The sequence below is a fragment of the Silurus meridionalis genome, chromosome 11 (genome assembly GCF_014805685.1).
Source record: "Silurus meridionalis isolate SWU-2019-XX chromosome 11, ASM1480568v1, whole genome shotgun sequence".
Taxonomy (NCBI): domain Eukaryota; kingdom Metazoa; phylum Chordata; class Actinopteri; order Siluriformes; family Siluridae; genus Silurus; species Silurus meridionalis.
The window spans coordinates 22740001-22760000 of record NC_060894.1 but is presented as its reverse complement, the minus strand read 5'-3'; the positions used below and the strand labels follow the sequence as shown (position 1 = coordinate 22760000).

The 20000-nt window shown below is 40.1% G+C and overlaps 2 protein-coding genes and 1 long non-coding RNA gene across 7 annotated transcripts in view; 2 read left to right on the top strand and 1 right to left on the bottom strand.

Moving 5' to 3' along the window:
- Positions 1-3719, top strand: part of dgat2 (diacylglycerol O-acyltransferase 2) — a 6598-nt gene extending 2879 nt beyond the window's left edge. For all 3 annotated transcript variants that reach the window (XM_046862007.1, XM_046862008.1, XM_046862005.1), the window contains exons 6-9: positions 327-531; positions 715-889; positions 1605-1807; positions 2211-3719. In XM_046862007.1, the coding sequence (XP_046717963.1) occupies positions 327-531; positions 715-889; positions 1605-1807; positions 2211-2365 (738 nt within the window). In that variant the 3' untranslated portion in view covers positions 2366-3719. The remainder of the gene's footprint in view (positions 1-326; positions 532-714; positions 890-1604; positions 1808-2210) is intronic.
- LOC124393941 lies at positions 3303-5444 on the bottom strand. Its single transcript, XR_006927410.1, has 2 exons — positions 5149-5444; positions 3303-3525 (listed from the first exon to the last, which is right to left on the bottom strand). It is a non-coding gene; the product is annotated as an uncharacterized LOC124393941 (long non-coding RNA).
- Positions 5445-5524: 80 nt separating this feature from the next.
- The window catches only part of uvrag (UV radiation resistance associated gene), a 43785-nt gene continuing 29309 nt past the window's right edge, over positions 5525-20000 (top strand). For 2 of the 3 annotated variants that reach the window (XR_006927409.1, XR_006927408.1), the window contains exons 1-7: positions 5525-5793; positions 9516-9633; positions 10027-10061; positions 12365-12526; positions 12736-12810; positions 12980-13065; positions 19186-19291. Coding sequence is in view for 1 of the 3 variants with exons in the window: in XM_046862004.1 (XP_046717960.1) it covers positions 5692-5793; positions 9516-9633; positions 10027-10061; positions 12365-12526; positions 12736-12810; positions 12980-13065; positions 19186-19291 (684 nt within the window). In the remaining 2 variants the exon portion in view is untranslated. The remainder of the gene's footprint in view (positions 5794-9515; positions 9634-10026; positions 10062-12364; positions 12527-12735; positions 12811-12979; positions 13066-19185; positions 19292-20000) is intronic. The other variant, XM_046862004.1, reaches the window with a different exon arrangement.

Sequence of the window (20000 nt, the reverse complement as noted above, 5' to 3'; positions counted from 1 at the left end):
TTATTAATTTCTAAACATCTAGAAGTTGTCAGTAGTTTAACATGGTACTTGGTGCAGTCTTCAGCAGTTTCTTCATGGGTTTTTTGAAGTTCCTTCAGGTTTTCTTCAGAGCTTTTTCGGGGTTCCTTCAAGGTTTTATTGAATAATTCTTACTCTGTTGTTGGTTCCAATGTAGAACCTTTAAACAACACTTGAGTATTAAGGAACAACTGCCCATATCAGAAAACCAGAAGGGTCAGTCAGAGAGTGCAGAGTGTGTACAGCAGTAAGAGTGTGGAAGGCGTAGGAGACATGGCGTTTATTTTTTATGTCTTTTTTCATCACAGCTCATCAAGACCCATGACTTACCTCCTAACCGTAACTACATTTTTGGGTACCATCCTCACGGTATATTCTGCTTCGGAGCCTTCTGTAACTTCTCCACAGAGGCCACGGGATTCTCCAAGAAATTCCCCGGGATCAAGCCATCCCTCGCCACGCTGGCTGGAAACTTCCGCTTACCTCTGCTGAGGGATTATTTAATGTCTGGAGGTGAGGAGGCGGGGGTATATTTTCTCAGTTGCCTAGCAACAGCTGATTGAAAATTGTTTTTCTAATGCTTTACATTTTTCCAGTGAAGAAATTCATAAATTTCTCACTACTAAAGTGTGATGGAATACATTTTTCAGATACCTGATTTGTTGGGTGTGTGTGTGTGTGTGTGTGTGTGATCAGGTATTTGTCCGGTTAATCGGAACTCCATTGATTATCTCCTGACCAAAAATGGGACGGGGAATGCCGTGGTCATCGTGGTGGGCGGGGCTGCTGAGTCTCTAAATTGCGCCCCGGGGATGAACTCTGTCACCCTGAGGAACCGGAAAGGCTTCATCAAACTCGCACTGCAGAAAGGGTAAATCACACACACACACACACACACACACACACACACACACACACACACACACACAATTATTAAATAATACATAATAAATAATAAGTCTAACAAATACACTGAATACACAAAACATGTCCGAATCTGACCACAGACGTTTATGGCTGCTTTAATGTTGCCACGGTGACTGTAAATCTCTTTCAGAATCTAATAAAGGTCTGAACAGAGCTTTTTGCAATTCCAAAGAGGATTATAGAGGAAATCCATGTGTTTTGTGTGAAGCAGAACAATCTCGCTCATTCACATGGAATTAAGATAAAATAAATAAATAAATAAATAAATAAATAAAATCTTTAATCTAACCCAAATGTAGTCGCTCGGTAGCTGATGCTATTATTTCACTAATAATGAATACAGAAGTGTATCGCCACCGTTTAGCACCATGACGCTTAGTGGTTAAGATGTTGGACTTCTGATCAAAAGGTCTTGAGTTTAAATCCCACCTTGACTAAAATGCCACTACTGGGCCCCTGAGCAAGGCCCTTAATCTTAAACTGCTCAGTTTTATAAATAAGATAATTGTAAGTTGCTGTGGATAATAAATGCTGTAAATTGTATTGTTGACTACATAAAGTCAGAAGTAATATGCTTTAGTAACATTGTTAGTGAGGTGATACTGACTGAGCTTGTGTGTGTGTGTGTGTGTGTGTGTGTGTGTGTGTGTGTGTATCAGAGCGGACCTGGTGCCCGTGTACTCATTCGGGGAGAACGAGGTGTATAAGCAGGTGATATTTGAGGAGGGTTCCAGGTGGCGTTGGGTTCAGAAGAAGCTGCAGAAGCTGCTGGGTTTCGCTCCCTGCATCTTCCATGGCTGTGGATTTTTCTCCACCGAATCCTGGGGCTTTGTCCCGTATGGAAAACCCATTAACACCGTCGGTAAGAAAAGAAACACACACACACACACACACACACACACACACACACACACACACACACCGGGTTAATGGCCTGTCCTGATTAGACTCTATTTCAGGACTCGGGTCAAGGTCGGGTTTGAAAACAGAGCTCTTTCTAAAAGCTCACAGTGAATAACATTAATGTTTAACGTGGATTCAGAGACACACTGAATCTTTACCATCTCACCCACAATGCATTGCTGTTTATTTATAAAAATCGTGAAGTGTTTACTGTTTATATTTTTAACATATCGAGCAAGATTTGACTCTTGCCGTGAGTTTTCTAAACCCGTCCTGAAGTCACCTGAGCTCCGAGACGGACGTTCACCTCGCCGCGTGATGTTGTGATGTTTACCGAGCATTTCGTAATGTCTCTCTTTCAGTTGGAGAACCGATCACCATGCCCAAGCTGGAGGAGCCGAGTCCAGACGTGGTGGAAATGTACCACACCATGTACATCAACTCTCTCACCACGTTGTTCGATAAATACAAGACATGCTTCGGCCTGAAAGAGTCTGACATCCTCCACATTCACTGAGAAGATTATATTTTTCATCAAACACAAACACAGACCACAGAAACCTGAAGCCATAAAGACAGTGATCACGGCTGTGTTCCAATTCTGTCCACTTCCCTTCTCTGCTGCTCACTTCCTCTCGACTGAATCCCTCTAAGCATGGTTTCAAGAACAAACCTTTTTCTTGGAGGATATAGAAATGAACTCGAGACTCCTCTTCTTCCCTGCCATTCCAGTATTCCATCATCTTGTTTTGCATATTAAAACCTGATTGGTTCTTATATTTGATGATGTAATAACTCAACTTCAGATTCATCAAGTTAAGATGTTAAAAGAGTCAGAAACAGAGAACATTTTCTTACTTGGGGCACATTTGGGGCCGATCTTGTTCTTATATAAGAGTTTGTGTGCATTATATGAGCAGGTAATGAGAGTGAGATGAGCTTTAATTGATCGTTAAATGAGCGTTTGATGAGCTTTATACGAATATCAGCGTTAGTTGAGAGTTAGATATGTTATATGAGTATTAGATGAGCGTTCATTGAGTATCTAATAAAAGTTAATTGAATGGTATATAAGCATTAAATATCAGCTTTATATCAGCAGTAGATGAGCATTAGATGAGTGTTAGTTGAGCATCCAATGTACACTTTATAAACGTTTTATATCAACGTTAGATGAGTGTTAAATCAGTGTTAGATGAGCTGATTGAGTCGCTGTAGACCTGAGAGCCCTCAAATAAGAAGTCTGAATCCAAAATAGCTTCCTGGTGCTCGTACACGTTCCTGCACAGTCTGCACAAGTGATAAGTTCATTTCCCCTCTTTGAGTGCCCTGATTTGAGGTGATGACGAGGGTGTGTAAAAACGTTATTGTAACAGCGATAATCAGATCAGGTGTAAAATAGGCTGAATTATCTTCTCTCTGGGTGTAAAATCAGGTTTATTTAATCCTGTAAGTTATTATTCTCATCATTTTATTATGGTTTTTATTTTTTATTTAATTTCTTTTGCACGAGCAATGCAATGTCAGAAACAGACCCACCTGTAGGCAGAGAGACAGACTGTGGTTGTGTTTGGACAGGAAACAGGAAGTGATCATGGTGCTTGGTGAAGCTGAGAGTGTGTTGTGAAGGAAAACAGGGTATGGTGATGACGGACGGCTGCAGAAGTCTGATCGAATCTGTGTAACATGTAAATCAGCGTGTTAGTGTGTGATTGTGGTTTACTGTAATGAATCATTCACCAACTGCAATAATAATCATCCTGTTTATGCTGAAATGTAAAGTATTTCTGTATCTCGCACACTTACACAAAATGAGCTGATTCTGAAAATTTAACTTTTGTATGTTTTTGGAATAAAAATAACATTTTAAAGCAGCTTCGTCTTTGTTTTTGTTAAAAACCTAAACAAAAAAACCCCACCTCTGTAAATGTGCCATATGTTACACACACACACACACACACACACACACACACACACACACACACACACACACTCATGCAATACAACAAATACTCAATGTTTCCTATTTTTGGCTAATTTTTTCTTTTCATTCATCCTTTCAGTTCAGGAATGAAACCCTGCATGGGTTAGACATGAACAGTGCTGTAGTAATCTATAAGTAAGAAGGTTTCACACACATCCAAGTTCAGAGCACAAACATGTCGAGGGACAATGTGGTGAGTGAGAACGTTTAAAAAGAACCCTGAGAGGAACCGAGACTCCAAAAAAAAAAGGAATTGGACCTTCTCCGTTCAGCACAATGTTAAAAAATGCACACGAGATGTTCAATTCGATTTCATGTTTATTTGTGTTGCGCTTTTGATAATGAACATTGTCTCAGAGCAGCTTTACACAGATACTGTGGAGATAAAAATGAATAAGTTCTTTATAAGTGTAAGTTTGTCTCTGATGAACAAGTCGGTGGAGACTGTGGTGAAGGAAAAACTCCCTGGGATGCAGAAGGAAGAAACCTTGAGAGGAACCAGACTCAAGAGGGAACCTCATCCTCATCTGGGTGTTTTGGGTCTCCATCAGTGAACAGGTGATAAGCTCAACATGGAATGACAGCATTATAATAGATGGACATTTGGTGATGAGGATGAGGTTCCCTCTGAGTCTGGTTCCTCTCAAGGTTTCTTCCTCATAACATCTTAGTTTCTCCTCACCACTGTCTTATATAAGAGATAAACGTATCTAATAAGAGATAAACGTACAGAAGCTGATTCATACATTTAAAATGAATATTTGTGATCTATTTATTTCTATAAAGCCGCTTTTTGGACAATGTGCACTGTTACAAGAACCAATAACACTACTGATTTTTTTGTTGTGTAAATAATTGATTCTTATTACAGTATAATGAAATCTGTTTTTCAGCTGACAGTAGCACTGAACAATCCTCGCAATACACCAACATTAAAAATAATCTTTTTTACATTACATACATTTTAATAAATTGTATTAAACCAATAATTTAATAATATAAAGCTGAATTTACTTTAAAACTTTATTTATAAACGTATTTATGTATATATTTCTGTTCTCTGTTGTTTAAAAATATTAATTATACAAATTATCGTTATTTTTAAAAGAAACAACTTTTTGGATTTGATCATTGATTTGATTTGATTTATTATTTATTATTTAATTCTCCTTGTTTCCGGTTTATACGGTTTACTTCCGTGTGTCGCATTTAAATATCAAACAATCCTCCCTTACTTTGTTATATAAGTAATAATATCTTTTTTATTTTCAAGAAATCATTTTATGTTGAATAATTATTTTTAAAAGTTTACTCACTTCCGGTTTATATCCCTTATGATTATTTCTTCCTTATAACGGTCCACGTTACAATTTGGGATGCATCCTAAATCCTTACACATTCCCTACATGTGCACTATATAGACACCAATATGGGGAGTTATGTTCCCTCTGTAGTGTACACTAGAGGGGACACCTCAGTCGTGTTGTGGATTTTGCCCAGCAGAAAGAAAATAAGAGTTCCCCGCCTCTTTTTATTGATTGACACGCATTTTGGCAAATCGCGTTTGAGATTACGACTTCCGCCTTGGCGCGGGACTTAGGTTTGATTGACAACAATGTTGAGCCAATCAGCGTCACAGGAAGGATTTTGCCCCAATCAAGGTCGGACAATGGCTTCCGTCAGGGAGACTTTAGTTTTGTTGATGCAGCGGTGTTCATCCCGCAGAGCCGCTCAGAAACCTGCACCTTTTTTGTTCTCCGTTTCTCATGAGTTCTCGTCCAGGCGGTGTGTGTGTGTGTGTGAAGGAAGGCTTTTCCGCGGGGATGAGTGATCTGAGATGAAAAGATAAATGACGGATAATGATGAACTCGGTTTGGGATCTTGCTCTCGGATCCACTCCTGTCAATAATCCCGGAGCTGCAGCTTCCCGATCCGTGCATGTTGAACTCACATCCCAGCAGGTAACGCTGACATGAGAAATAAACACACACATAAAAACATCCAGGACACACCTGGCCATCAGTTTTATTTGACTTTCATGCAGCGGTGGAGTTTAGTTCAGAAATCAGCTTTATCACTAAAGTCACATTTTTGGGTCTGATCACATCATCACACCAGGGCCTAGACTTGCCTAGCTAACTGAATTAGCATCCGTTATATATATATATATATATATATATATATATATATATATATCATACATTCATTTTACTCAGCTCGAAAAGAATTCAGATTTATTCCTACATCCTTTAAGCTCTTTAAGACTTTTAAAATGTCTTGGTGTTTAATGCCACCAGGATGATAAAGAACTGCTGGTGGGAGGAAGGCTCCTCCTCAGTGTCTGTAGCCTGACAGATGAGAAGTTGTCCCAAAGCGCAAGGGGTTAGCTTACTCGCCATGGCGTCTGTTAGTTTGGTTTGTATAATAGGACAGTTTGGAGTGGGCAAATGTAACGCGTTGGACGCATTGAGGCTCTGTTGCAGGCTCTACATCATCGAGCCGCCTGTTATGTGCGCCTCTGCGTCCGCGTAGTCTCCAGCAGCAGCAGCAGACAGGCTTTATATACTCTCCGATACGACTGATTTGATTGGTCCATTCGAGCGCGAGCACTCTTATATTTTTAAAAAACAGCCGTTACTTTCCAGATCGTTATTCTCCCCTCAGGAAACGGCTAGCTGATTAGCACGCTAATGCGATCAAGCTGTGACAGAAATGGCAGGAATGTTGGGCAACTTTTTTTTTTTGTCGATTTGCTTGAAAAACAGTCTAAAGTACCGAAACTTACGTTTATAACACGTTAATTCTGGCGCTCATCGCTGGGAAATTGACAGCTGAAACGGAAACACGCGTCTGTCACTCAGGTGCGCGCGCGTGCGTTTGGACACCGCGCACGTGACTGGAATTGTGTCATCGTCGAGCGCGAGAACGGACTCACCTACACTCTATGCTAAGCTAACTGAAGTAATTCAGTCAAGTGGGCTGACAGGAAAAAAAATAACCTGCTTTTATCATATTGTATTTTTGATCAGTTTTAATTTAACAAGGCTAATTAAAAAATAATATATTAATTTGAATAGAGGAGAAAAGAGAGAGAGAGAGAGAGAGAGAGAGAGATGTGAGGGAACAGAGTGTTTATAGCTGCTATAATGTAAGTGACATCAGGAACATTAAACATGACAGAAAATGATAACTGAGGTAAATTGATATGTTTTTAGAGACATACAACTTATTGTATATAATCGCCTTTCTGTGAACTCTTTATTCATATTTGTATTATTCATATCATATTATTTATTAATCTGTCATTATCATATGTCAAAGCCTTACCAACCTGTACATATATACATATTACACTGCTACACTGCTGTTTCGTTGCCTTGTACCGTAACATGCGCAATGACAAAGTTGAATCTAATCTAATCTAATCTAATCTAATCTAATAAGGATGGTTATAGTTATTATAATAGTTATAAGACAGTTATTACAGTGATATGGACAGTGGGATGTTTTTGTAGTTCTTTAAGGAAAATTTTAGATTTATACATATCTAATAACTTGGCGATTATATATAATTTTAGTACAATGAAGAAATTTGTTTTGACATTTCTGATTAAAGAATGTGCACGTTCTTCATTGTGATATCTCAGATGTGAGGGGAATTAACCCACACGTATGCATTTCTCAACCTTGTTGTTCACGCGTGCGTTGTGTGTGTGAACTGTTGACCGTTAAACCGATTCCACTGGTGTGATAAGATTTGTCTGATGTGTGTTATGGACTGAGCCCGAGCAGGAAACGAGTGTGTGTCCGGAATCTAAACAGGTTCCTCTCAGGAATGTTGGAGAAAAGAGAGAGAAAAAGTGTTATGCAAAGCAACAACAGCGTACATACAGACATTCAGTCAGAGTGAAAGTCACACCTAAAGCGTGTTTTTTTCCTCAGGAAGTAATTTTCAGAACACCAAAATGTACCACAGCTTTCTCATAACATCATTACATACACAGATCAGGCACAACATTATAACACCGAGTGGAAGAACACAGTGAAGAACTCTGATGATCATCATGGCTTCTGTTAGTGTGTTGATTTATTTATTAGGCAGCAGGTGAACATTTTGTCCTCAAAGATGTAGATGTTAGAAACAGAAAAATGGGCGTAAGGATTTGAGTGAGTTTGGGCCAAATTGTGACGTCTAGATGACTGGGACAGAGCATCTCCAAAACTGCAGCTCTTCTGGGCTGTTCCTGGTCTGCAGTGGTCAGAATCTATCAAGGAAGGAACAGTGGTGAACCGGCGACAGGGTCGTGGGGGACGAGGCTCATTGATGCACGTGGGGAGCTCAGATGTGTCAGGATGGGTGAGGACTGTTTTGGCATCAATAGGGGGTCAGTGTATACATTATGTGTACTGTTATATTACATGCATAGACACAACCTTTTCTGTATGTATTTCTCTTGTTGTTGTAGTTATCATGATTGGTTCTTGTTCTCCAGCTGCATCCTTTCCATGTTATTAGAATATTATAGAACTCGTATTGGCTCTTCTGTTATTCATTAGAGTTTCTGATGTTCTGTGTAGATCCTAAAGCAGATGGAAAGAAGTCTGTAGAGGCCCAAGAATCCAAAAATATTCAAGGAACCTTTAAAGAACCGTAAAGGAACCCTTTTTTCCCCTAAAAGTGACAAGTAGTAAGAATAACAGTTGACAGGTTTTAGGTGTTTACTGTAAAATTATGTAATGAGTAATAATTTGGAGTTTTGGAGGAAACCAGAGTTTAGAGTCGCATGGACCTGTGTTAAAGCTATAAAACATTACAAAACGGGACATTAATGAATAGGAGAGTTTGTGTGAATGGTGTTTAAACCTATAGCGAACCCTGTGACTCAGATTTAGGCCTTAAGAGGGAGGGAGGGGGGTCAGGTGAGACCTCAGAGACAGAGTCTCTCTCTCTCTCTCTCTCTCTCTCTCCTGGTCTCTCCCTCCCGTGGTCTCTCATCATTTCCTCACACTAATCCATAAAATGCGTTCTCTAAGGAGCCATTGTTCTCCACATTTCCTTGGAGCACATTAATGTCCTGCTTCTCTTCTCTATAATGTCCAACTGTGAGGTCATGGATGTGTTCATGGTTTTATAGTGACACGTGCTTTTACACACACACACACACACACACACACACACACACACACACACACACACACACACACAAAGGAGGCTTGTTTTAATGAATCAGCTCTCAATAATGAAAGCCTCACAATCTAGCAGCTACATAAAATACAAACAACTCTTATAGACGCCTATATAATTAATTACTACATTCAGTGCTCACATTTGAACACGCTCGTTAATGAGCTAGCAAAACCAGGGCTGAGTGAGGGAGTGATCTTTTACGTGAATGGGACTTGGCCTAGTAATTGCAAACTGGTTTAGGGTGAATAAGCTGACTAGACCTTGTGAGTAAAAACCTGACTGTGCTATCTTAAGCTAACGTAGAAAGTGAAAGCTGAAACAACAATCCATAGTTAACGTAGTGTGTATAACTAGCAGAGATGTTGAAGGGGGTTTGCAGACAGCTGCTTATTACACTATTGGGCCACTCCCACTAAGATGGCCTGTTTCATTCTGTCTTGTGTGTGTACTGATCGTTCTTATGTTTTCTTTCCTGTTTCTCTTTCTAATTCACAGAGGCGTTTGCGGCACCTTAGGAGCATTGCCGCGAGGAACATTGTGAACCGAAACCACTCACCACTTCTGGACACGTACTTCACGCTGCACCTGTGTTCAGAGAATCGAATCTCTAGAGGTGAAACTCAAACTGTTCTCACTCTCACTCCTTCACTCTCACTATCTGTACAGGAGCTGTAGATAATAACCTTCATATCTTATTTTATTTATTCACTTATATCTTATTCACTCATATGTCCCGCCCACCCTCTTGAGTGACAGCTCAGATTCTCTCACTGTTCTGAAACCATAGTTAATTTCATATGATTTTCAGGAGAAGGAGTTCGGACGCATCCAAAGTATTCATGTCACAAGCGTATACATACACACACACACACACACACACACACACACACACACACACACACACACACACACACACAAAAGGATAAAATCCGACAGGAATAAACGATTATGTTGCAGATGTGTACAGAAATGTTCCAACTTGTCCTTTCTCCACTTCCTTTTTCAGATTTTTACAAGAGCGAAGTGATTCGTGACTCACTGGTGAGTACACACCGTAAGCCTTGATGTCTCTCACAAGCACTTTCAGTCCGATTTTAAATCGGACATTACATCAGTCTCAAGGTCTTTTACACAGACCATTGTTTCAACTTACCGTAATTTCCGGACTATTAAGCGCACCCACATATAAGCCGCACCCACTGAATTTGACAAATATTTTTATTTTTAACCATAAATAAGCCTCACCTGTCTATAAGCCTACACTGAAGTCTACACTGAAACTAATGAACTTTACACAGGCTTTTACATGGTATAACGGGTGAAATATGTTGTGGCTCGTTTAAGAGCAGAGCGGCATTTTGGGAATAGCCTGCCGGCTTGTGTGCAAGACCGAGGAATATGTCCTTATTATTTTCTGATGCTCATTTCTAAGTTTCTTTGACTAACCCGTAACGCTGTTGCCAAGAAAAATGTTTTCAGCATGATGAATGATTTTCATTTCCTGTAGACAGTCCGAGTGAGCGGCAGGTCAAACGTCAGAGGAACATCATCCATATTTATGATGTGATGCGGCCCGATTCAGTGGGAGCGCATCTGATTTAATATAAAGAGTTTCATTGGTTCACCTGAATCCGTTCGCAATTTCATTGGTCGAATGTTTTGGTGCTCAGTTTTTTTGGCTTGAAGCTTGTGAAACCGGGGAAAAACCCAGCAAAAATCCATAAATAAGCCCCTTCGTTGTTTAAGCCACGGGGTTTGAAGCGTGGGAAAAAAGTAGCGGCTTATAGTCCGGAAAATACGGTAATTTCATAAATTACATTCACATCGTGGCATTTGTCATTTTATATCTAGATTTTTTTTTTTTTTATCTTTTTACTCTCTCACACACACACACACACACACACACACACACACACACACATACTTTTTCTTTTTCTTTTATTCTTTTTTCTCTCCACAGCAGATCAAATGTGCAAGCTGGGCTGTATGTCTGACCTGCAACTTATCTGTCATTGTCCTTTATTTTATTCAGTTTCCTTACCTCCTTCCTTTTGTTTATATCTGCACACACACACACACACACACACACACACACACACACACACACACATATGCACACAGCCATTTTTCCTTCTTACTTTCACCTCCTCTGACCTCTATTGTCTTTTCCATCCTCTGACCTCCTCTGTTTTTCCATTTCTCTCTTTCCCACTCTGTCTTTCTCTCTCTCTCTCTCTCTCTCTCTCTCTCTCTCTCTCTCTCTCTCTCTCTCTCTCTCTCTCACTGTCTTTCTATTTTTCTCTTTTGCTATCTTTCTCTCTGTTTTTTTTTTCCTCTTAAATAAGTTTCTTAGTGCTGCACGATTAATCGTATCACAATCGTGATGTCGGCTTGTGCGTTTATATTACAGCAAATGTTGCGATTTAATGAAATAAGTAAGTGCTTGTGTGGACACACTTTCTAAGAACAGTTTGCAGATGTTCTGTGCATCTAACAGAACAATAAAGACCAGATAGTCTCTGTTTAGGCAGTGCACGCGTGGTGTGTGTGGTCACGTGACTTTCAGGTGTTCAGCGCAGAGACCAGGTAAAGGTGAATGCCGAGCAGACCAACACTGAACTGGTAGCAAAAAAAAAAATGCTACATCTGTTATATGGGGATATTTTAACTTTAAGATCACCAACACTGAGCAGAGAGTAAATGTGCAAGATTTGCTAAATTAAAGCTTCTACATCACGTGGTCATGTGATAAATCTGTAACCGATCTCACTGGTTCTTTGTTGGAAGAAAGAGATGACAGGCGATGCTTCAACAGACAGCGATTTCATTTATTTTTCATTCACTTTTGCTTCACGGCTTTCCTTTTTTTCGTACTCACAGCGGGACACAGACACACACACACACACACACACATACACACACACACGCACACTCGCGGTAACGCACATATTTCCTCGACGCCAACGTGCAACCCGCACACTCTCGTGGATTTGTGCACCTTCACCTGGCAACCTCCACTTTCACATCCACATCCACGCCATCAGCTCTGCTCCCCCCCCCACCCCCTCTCCCCCAGTGTCTGTTTCTGTCCCCCCTCAAATTGGTCTAAGAAGATTAAATAACATTTATGTAAACATCTGCACATATTGTGCACCACATTACACACACACACACACACACACACACACACACACACACACACACAGAGGATTATCAGACTGTCTTGTTTTAATAAATTCATGTAAATCTCCTTTTCACTTAATTTCTACTCTACTATAATGGAATTAACTGTGTGTGTGTGTGTGTGTGTGTGTGTGTGTGTGTGTGTGTGTGTGTGTGTGTAGAACCCGACATGGCGCAGTTTGGATTTCGCCATGCTGCCGGACCTGTTGGACACATCTGTGTCGTGTTTTGTTGTTCGCATTTGGGGTGGGCGAGAAGAACAGTACCAACTGCTAATAGAGTGGATGGTTAACCTGGACGGCCTGAGATACACTGGACAACAGGTACAGAGACAAACTTCAGCATGGGCAGACAGGAAGAGTGTGACAGAGGAAGAGACAGAAAAGCAGACAGTGTGGGACGTGTATAGATAGAGAGAGTCAGTGTAAGAAGTGTACTGACATAGACTGATAAATAGAGAAGTATTTATTTACATTTCCTTTTACTTTCCTCTTTCCCTTTCTATCTCTCGCTGTCTGTCTCTCTTTCTCAGATCCGCTCTCGGTGTCCTAATGAGATCATATTTGGACTGAATGATGGTTACTATGCAGCAGATTTGGATCAGAAGGTGTGTAACTGCTTACCTGGTGATGTAGGTTCCCTGTGGACTAAAGACTTTCCCCTGACTTGTCACCTGCATTTTTGTGTGTGTGTGTGTGTGTGTGTGTGTGTGTGTGTGTGTGTGTGTGTGTGTGTGTGTGTGTGCGTATGTGTGTTTGTGTTGTGTGATTTTTCAGGAGAACTCTGAGAAAAAGAAGAACTCATTACTCCAAGTGGACCAGAGCTCTGTGAGGAACACATACAGCGTCTTTTCCCTGCTAAGGTACATCCACTGATCCAGAGAAAGTCTCTAGCACATTACACATCTACACTCCTTCACTATACTCACTCGCTACACTCCATCATTACATTACACATCTACACTCCTTCACTATCATTAACATACTCACTCACTCTACTACATCTCTATATTAGGTTAGTGCACTCAGTGTGAAAGTACAGGGAATGATTCTAGATCATCATTACTTTTCATCACTGTTTTTACACATGCACTTAGATCTTTAGCTCATAGTTTGTTTAGTATAATTCTACTGGAAACCAGATTTGTTCCAATGCAATGGTTTTCTGCTTGGGCATGCAGCCTGTTCATTTTTGGTTACATATAGTGTTCCTACGTTAACCCTTTCTAGTACACTTCACCAAACCCTATCTATTGTTTTACACTAGTACCTTTTTTAGTTGACTACATCACAGTTCTTGTTTGTGCTGCTGTAACTGTTTCCTCCACTAGATGGCAAAATTGCACTTTCTCATGGTTGAGCTTCAGCACATTTCAGCAGCCCAGTGACATCCTCTCATAGTTTTATACACACTGACACACACTTACACAGATGCACACTTTACTTGTTACATGTGCAGGTGAGCTCTTGTTTTGGGTAATGTCCCAGTGTCTTGTCCTGCCTTTATACACACACACACACACACACACACACACACACACACACACACACACACAAAAACACCCCTCACTTTTCCTCATATCTCTGCGATAACTACGCATGCAGTGCAGTTCATGTGTGCACGTGCGCACACACACACACACACACACACACACACAAAAGTGCAATTGAGACCAATAAAAAGAGAGACAAGAATGGATGGAGAGGTGTGTGTGTGTGTGTGTGTGTGAGATTGCTCACTTGTCATATTTGCTCAGTGAGACGCAGGGCAGAGGAGCGACTAAAATGACTCGTTAAATAAAAGACTGCCATTTTCTCTTCAGTATGATTTACGCTCCGTCACTGAGGAATCATGGGATACTAGTGGCTCAGCTCTGAACTCACTCGGGCACTGAGCACGAGCAAAAGAGTGTGTGTGTGTGTTTCACTCCACCTAGTTTTTAAAAGAATGTTGCATCTGTACTTAAATCCCATGCTGAGGTTACACATAAACCAGAATATTTTCCTCTAACATCTCATCCCCTATTGTTTTATATCTTTTACACCACAACTACTTAACAACAACACTGCTGTGTTTATTTAAAAAATGCATCAAACTTTTTTGTCTGTTTAATTTAATGTTTGAGAAACCAGTTATTTTCTGCTATCAAGCACTGGCACTTGAGACTCCTTCCATACATGTTACATTTACATTTTATCTTCACCACATGAAGGAAATGCTCATTTTTATAAATGTTCCTGAGCATGAGCTGTTGCTATAGAAACAATATCAGAAAAAGTGCATTAATATAAATCTGCACTACTGTCAGAGCTGCTTTTGTAAAGAATTAATCAATATCATAGGGCCGAAACACTATTAAGAATTGAGCTTTCATAGATCACTGCTGTATTTGTGGTGCAGGTTTGTATGTGTGTGTGTGTGTGTGTGTGTGTGTGTGTGTGTGTTCGTATCATAATGGAGTTCAGGTTGGGGGTTTTTGGCGTTCTGTCGCTCTTTGATCTGCTTTTGACAGCTGTGTTTCTGCTCTTTAGGAGTAGAGTAGGAGATCCTCTCCACTTTAACAAGGTCTTTGATCTCGTTAAGCCTCTCATCTGTCTTTCCTCTCTCCATCTCTCCATCTTTTTTTTGGAACATGCTAAGTGCATTCTTTTTTTACAACCCTTGAGAGTGCATTAGAGAATCATCTACACTCCGTAGCAGCATGATGTCATCATAAAGCGCCGTCTGCTGCATGAAAATAAACAGCTGAACCAGTTGAACAGAAAGTTGTTAGAGTCACAAAGATTAACTACTTACTGCTGGTTTTTTTCCCCTCTGTAAAGAAATTAACAAAAAGCCTACGCAAAAATTTATATTTGTATATTTGCGTGTTTTGTTTATTTATTTTGTCCCAGACATATTTGCTCAGTGTTTGCATTCTGCTACAGTACAGTGACTATACGTGTTTTAGTTTACAGGCTGTATGGGTATCTGTTTGCCCTGTAGGTAAGAAATAGAGGCAGACAGATCAAAATAGATTTATTTCCAGTAGAGGTGCTTGGATGAGGCTGGAATCTATGCACACCGTCTCCACCATCATGTGTTTCAGATGTGTTGAGAACAGAGACTCTGTTGAACTACAGTATGACAGTATGGCTCCTCAGGATTTTGTTTACTGGTTGCCTTCCTTTATTTGTATTCTAAAAATGAGTAGGTGTCAGCAATAGTGTGCAAATCTTCACTAAGTCAAAACAGAATTTTTGGGGGAAGGCTGGAAAAGTTGCAAAGGTTTAGAATAGTGACTTTAATCCTGGTCAATTAAAATAACACAACAGTGACCTGAAACCAGACCTGTACCTTTATTTATTGTATTATTGTGGCTAGGAGTAAATATAAAGTAGCTAGGACAAAGGATGAAATGTGGCAAGTATTCTTCCTTCTGAATCTAAGTGAGTTTTTCCTTCACCACAGTCGCCACCGGCTTGTTCATCAGGGACAAACTTACACTTATAAAGAACATCTTAATTTTTATCTCCACATTATCTGTGTAAAGCTGCTCTGAGACAATGTTCATTGTTGAAACCGCAACACAAATAAACATGAATTGAATATTAGATAGTACACCACACATATCCTGCACCTGTAACAACGTCTCGATTTTGTTGCTCATGTATCTTTCTTTTGTAAATGTTTCTTGTAATGTGTGATCACTGTTTCTTGGGTGTCACTCAATAGAGGATCGGTTTTGTTTTGGTCTGGCTTTTGAGCAGCTCTGTGTAAAACTGAATCACAGAAGAACCGTAAGAATAAGGCTTTAAAATGGGATTGTTTCCGGCTGCCGAAGTAATCTGGTCTTTAGTGTCCACGTTGATGCATTTTATCGAGTCCAGTTGTACAGAATGATAACAGTGTCAGGAAAGATTTTTTTCTAGCGCTTCCTGTTTCACCTTTTACCATGAGGACGTTATGGAGCTTGACATCCTCTGGAGAAGTAAAGTTAAGTGTGTGTGAAGGAATGCAGGAGGTCTAAAATATTCGCAGAGGGTGTGTGTGTGCTTGTTATTCTTCCACATATTTTGCGGTTCAGCTCACTTGTTGTGAAGCAAGCGGATGTTTTGTTAGTCAGAGTCGTATTTAAGCAGGGGGTGAAGCTCGGCATGTCGATACTCAGAAGACGATATTTCAGTCTCTTCTGATGCGAGTGTGTGCTTAACACGTGATTAATGCGCCGCCAGAGCGATCATTAAATCACGAGGGAAAACCCGTGCCGCCCGCGGTGTGTTTAGTGTAATCACAGTGTAGGATTAAGCTCCTGTGTTTGTTTGAATATTAGAGTTTAAATGTTTGCATCAGACGTTTGAAGAGAAAGTTCCTGTGACTAAAAAAACACAGTTGCGTAGCCTTGTGTGTGTGTGTACATAAGTCCAAGAAAAAAGAAACCGTGTGGGCGGTAGGCCATTAATCAGTTAAGTGGTTTTAGTGTATTACAATATTTACCAGCTCTGGAGTTTGGCTAGGTAGGCTGCCTAATTAGGGAAAATGAGGTTAAGTAAGGACATGTTTTAGGTCACCTTTTTTTTTTTCGCAAGATCTAACTATCCTATTCAAGGACTGAAAAAAACATGGTGGAGGAAATGTAAAAAAAAAAACCTTTCTTTCGGCTTCTCCCGTTAGGGGTCGCCACAGCGGATCCTCCGCACGTTTGATTTTGCACATGTTTTTACGCTGGATGCCCTTCTTAACGCAACCCTCCCCAATTTATCCGGGCTTGGGACCGGCACTGAGAGTGGCTGGGGATGGTTCCCTGACTGGTGGAGGAAATGTAGCTGTGATTAATTGTACCATCTGCAGTACATGTAACTTATTTCCATGGTTACAGTTGGCTAGGATTTTCAGCATTGTTAACCTCGACTGAAACAGTAGCTGTAGTAGTTGATATGTCTTGGCATGGATTATATTCTGAATTAGCTGTACAGGTTTCAGGTAGTGAATAAGATTTATTAGACAGTCAGCACTTTGTTGCTTGTACAGTATGTAGCATTTTTTTCGAGCTTGTATTAATTAACAAAGTGGTCTGATATATTATTGTGATACTAATATCGTGTAGCATTAGGTAGCTGACTGTGTTGGTGTTATGCAGATTAGGATGCGTTTTTGAATTGGACGAGACCTCTGGCCTGAGAACATTTGCATAAATAGATCTGCATTCATGCACCTATTACTATACACCTCAACAACATAACTACAATTAATGGACATTCAGTGCCCCCCCAGATGAGGGTGGGTTCCCTTTTGAATCCTCTCAAGGTTTCTTCCTCATGCCATCCAAGGAGTTTTTTTCCTTTGCACAGTCGCCACTGGCTCGCTCATTATGGATAAACAATTATAAGGAGTGAACTTATAATAAACTTACACATTCATTTATTCTTATTACCGCTTTATCTGTGTAAAGCTGCTTTAAGACAATGTCTATTGTAAAAAGAGCAATACACATAAAAATGTATTGAATTAAGAACACTGGTCAATGGTGCTGCTGTGATTTGGGACAGAACCCGCTGTTACTTTCCTTTGTCTTGTTTGATGTCATTCGTTTCTCAGGCGAACGGTAGCTGAGTGAAACACGCAGTAATGATCTCTTGACTGCTTTTCATAACTGTGTTTGTGTTACACTGCAACTCTGTGTGTGTGTGTGTGTGTGTGTGTGTGTGTGTGTGTGTGTGTGTGTGTGTTTCAGCATGTTAGAAGTTTTCCTGATATGTGTATAACGCTGATGAAGAACAGAGCGTAGTCTGTGTTCCAGATGTTCCCGTTTTTACATTTCTCTCTCTCTCTCTCTCTCTCTCTCTCTCTCACTAAATCTGTTTCATAACACAAACAAGGCTGATTATTTATTTGGCTAATAGAATGACAAATACAAACCAGGATAAGGGGTATGTGTGTGTGTGTGTGTGTGTGTGTGTGTGTGTGTGTGTGTATACATGTGTTCTTGCGTTTGTTCCAGCAGCTCTGTACTGAATTAATCCACGTAGAAGGTCATAGAGTTAATTTGACTCTGTGTTTATGAACCAATGTTTTTTCTCCTCAACTGAAAATAAACATGAAAAAAATGATTATTTAACAACTAAACAGAATCATGAAGGTCACACACACACACACACACACACACACACACAAGAATTCATGTGCTTCATTATCTATTCTCAGTGTAACAGTATTGTGAAAGGCACAGAGGCTAAGCCTCCTTTTACTTATACTAAATGAAAAGATAGAGGCCATGCCTCCTTTTTTTATGCTGTTGAAGAAGCCACGCCTCTTTTTATTGAGTCTGACAGAAAATTAAAGCTGACACGCCTCCTTTAATTGGCCTGCTTTCATTGAGTCTGTCAGAAAAGAGAAGCCACACCTCCTTCCATTTATACTGACAGAACAGAGAGAAGCCATACCTCGTTTCACTGAGACTTAAATACAGATTTGATTCTCCATAAGCTGTTTTGTTTCAGGTGTTTGTGGTTTGAGTGTTTGTTTATATGTTTTTGAAGTCTTGTTGTCATGCAATCCATCACATCCTCCTCTGATTGGCTGATAAAAGGCAGAAATGCATAAAAACAGATAAAACCTTGTCAGTTTGTTCAGGTGATACATATTCAGCACATCAAACACTGTCTGAGACAGTGGGAGCAAAAGAACTGCCAGATTTCCCTCTTCACACTCGCTTAAACGTGTAAAAGCGTCTAGAGATAAAAAAAAAAGGAGAAGGGAAACTTCCTAATGGAAGAGATGGAGGAAAAGATTTAATGCTTACAACCCTAGGAAAATAAAGAAAGAATGAAGAGGGCAGAATGAATATAGAATAAAAGTGAATGCAAAGAACAAGAGAGAGTGTGTGTTTTTGTGAGTATTTCTTGAGTTGTAAATTGATGCTTGTGACATGTTTAATGATGATATAACAAATTGGTAGATTTTTATGCTCTCTATCTTTCTTTCTCTCTCACTCTGTTTCTAGACTCCACACAGCTCAGAAGGCAATAAAGCAGACCCAGGTTACAGTACAGAAAATTGGGAAAGAGATTGAGGAGAAACTCAGAACCACAGCGGCATGTACAGAACGGGTTAGACACACAGACACACACACACACACATACACACAGAGTAATTCCTCTGTTTTTCATGTAATGATTAAGTACACAATCTTTACTGTGAAGTATGTGTATATGTGTATGTGTGTGTGTGTGTTGTGTTAAGATCCTCATAAATATGCCATTAGATCCTCCAGCAGTCGGTCTCTTGTGTTTGGGAGGATTTTGCAGTTTAAAACAAAATCCTACGTCTGCAGTTCTGCTCTCACCGGATAATGAAGTAAAGGAAAATAGGCAGATAAAAGGAAAGAGGAACACATCAGTGTGGAGGAAGAAGAGGGAGAAAACAATAGTGGGGGTGGGGGGGGGGTTGACAGCACTTTTGAGCAGCACATTTACAATAAAATAAATTTACCACTGTAAATGGCATAGTGTATACACACACACACACAGATACACACCGTTTAAAGCGGAATTCCACATGCGTTTTACACTTGCGTGCGGTGAGAGTATACTTGCACCTGTGTCTGTGTGTGTTTGAGTGTCGTGCCAGTGGTGTTGGTGTTTAGCACGCGAGTGTGTGTCAGGGACGGTGTGTGTATCAGGGCTGATGGAGGCACTATCACCACTTATACTCTGATAAGGAGCACAGCATGTTCACTTTGATCCTCATGACCATCATCACCATATCTTCATAAGAACCTTCATCAGTCATAATCAACACAGATCAAAGAGTTTGAAG